This window comes from Uncinocarpus reesii, genomic scaffold, assembly GCF_000003515.1.
Source record: "Uncinocarpus reesii 1704 scaffold_17 genomic scaffold, whole genome shotgun sequence".
Lineage (NCBI taxonomy): Eukaryota > Fungi > Ascomycota > Eurotiomycetes > Onygenales > Onygenaceae > Uncinocarpus > Uncinocarpus reesii.
The window spans coordinates 1-1405 of NW_003052484.1; the positions used below are offsets into that span (position 1 = coordinate 1).

At 50.6% G+C, this 1405-nt stretch overlaps 1 protein-coding gene across 1 annotated transcript; it reads left to right on the forward strand.

The window, feature by feature from the left end:
• Nucleotides 1-108: 108 nt before the first annotated feature.
• Nucleotides 109-1047, forward strand: UREG_07937 (uncharacterized protein; the record flags this gene model as incomplete). Its single annotated transcript, XM_002582162.1, has 4 exons — nt 109-142; nt 206-306; nt 403-653; nt 735-1047. The coding sequence occupies 4 exons, from the start codon at nt 109-111 to the stop codon at nt 1045-1047; spliced, it is 699 nt and encodes a 232-aa protein (XP_002582208.1).
• Between the last annotated feature and the right edge of the window lie 358 nt (nt 1048-1405).

Here is a 1405-nt window from a genome sequence, read left to right on the forward strand (position 1 = left end):
TAAACGTCAAAGATGGCTTGACATCGATTAACTGTCAACCCCAGATCCTACTACAGGCCATTGTGTAGAGTCTTCAATTTGGATATTTTATTCTCCTCTTTCTTCAACATGTCGCATGCAATGTCATATCTTGGCCCACGGGGTGAGTAAACCGCAGAGAACCACAGGCTGCACATTGCTAACAAATTGCATTCAATTCCCCCAGCCTTCAATCATGAGCAAAACCGCGACGCTGAGGCCGAATACGATCGTCTCCGCGACCTCGCCAGACAAGAAGCAACAAAGCGCGGATCATGCTTTGAACGCGTTCGTGAAACCCCCTCCAGACCAGCTCCTTTTCCCACGCCCAACATTCATTCCTGCTTGCTGGATAATACTGAAAAAAGACCAACGCTCCCATAGTCCCAACAAGCCTACGCCGCCGGCGACGGCGCGGGCGCCAAACAGCTCTCCGAACAGGGCAAGGAACACGGCCGCCGGATGGAAGAATACAACCGGCAGGCGTCCCAGTTCATATTCCGCGAGAACAACGCCAACGGACGGGTGCCGGATGACACGATCGATCTGCACGGCCAGTTTGTCGAGGAGGCGGAGGATATCCTGGAAGAACGGATAAAATATGCCAGGGCCCACGGGCAGACGCACCTTCACGTGTACGTCACCGAATACATTTTATCTAGCCTCCGACCCCAGCCGGGACCATAGCTGACACTTTCGGTATTCTGAAATCGCAGAATCGTCGGCAAAGGGAATCACTCCACTAACCACGTCCAGAAGCTCAAACCGCGGGTGGAGCAGGTGTGTCGCGACCTTGGCCTGCAATATTGTACGGAAGACAATGCGGGCAGGATGTATGTCAACTTGACGGGCGGACCGGCGCAGATGCCGTCGTATCCACCGCACCAGCATCATCATCCACAACACGCTCCGCAGCCGCATCATGGCGAGCAGCAGCAGCAAGAGAATACCCTTGTTGAACAAGCTATTACCAACGGCTTGCCTAGGCTTTTGCGAAAGCTGGAGAAGGCCTGCTGCATTGTTATGTGAGACACATGCATTGGCTTTCATGGACTGTTGGCGTTGGCGTTGGTTAGAATTTATCTACCACCAGCTGAGTAGGTTACTTTTCTCGGCGCCGTTTTATAGCTTTTTTTTCCCTCATATTTTACCTTGATACCCTTGAATTTACGCCTATATAAGAAGACTTTAGATATTGTAGAGGTACTCCTTGCAGAAGGAAGTTGGTCAATCGAGAACTTTTCTATCCTTTTGGAGTCAAGCCTATCCCCATGGGAATTTGTCTCAACTGAACAACTAACTCCGAGCAACAACGATTCTCGACATGAAATATCCGTTGACAAATATCATAGGAGAAAACGGGCTTAAAAGGACATCACAAGGGCCA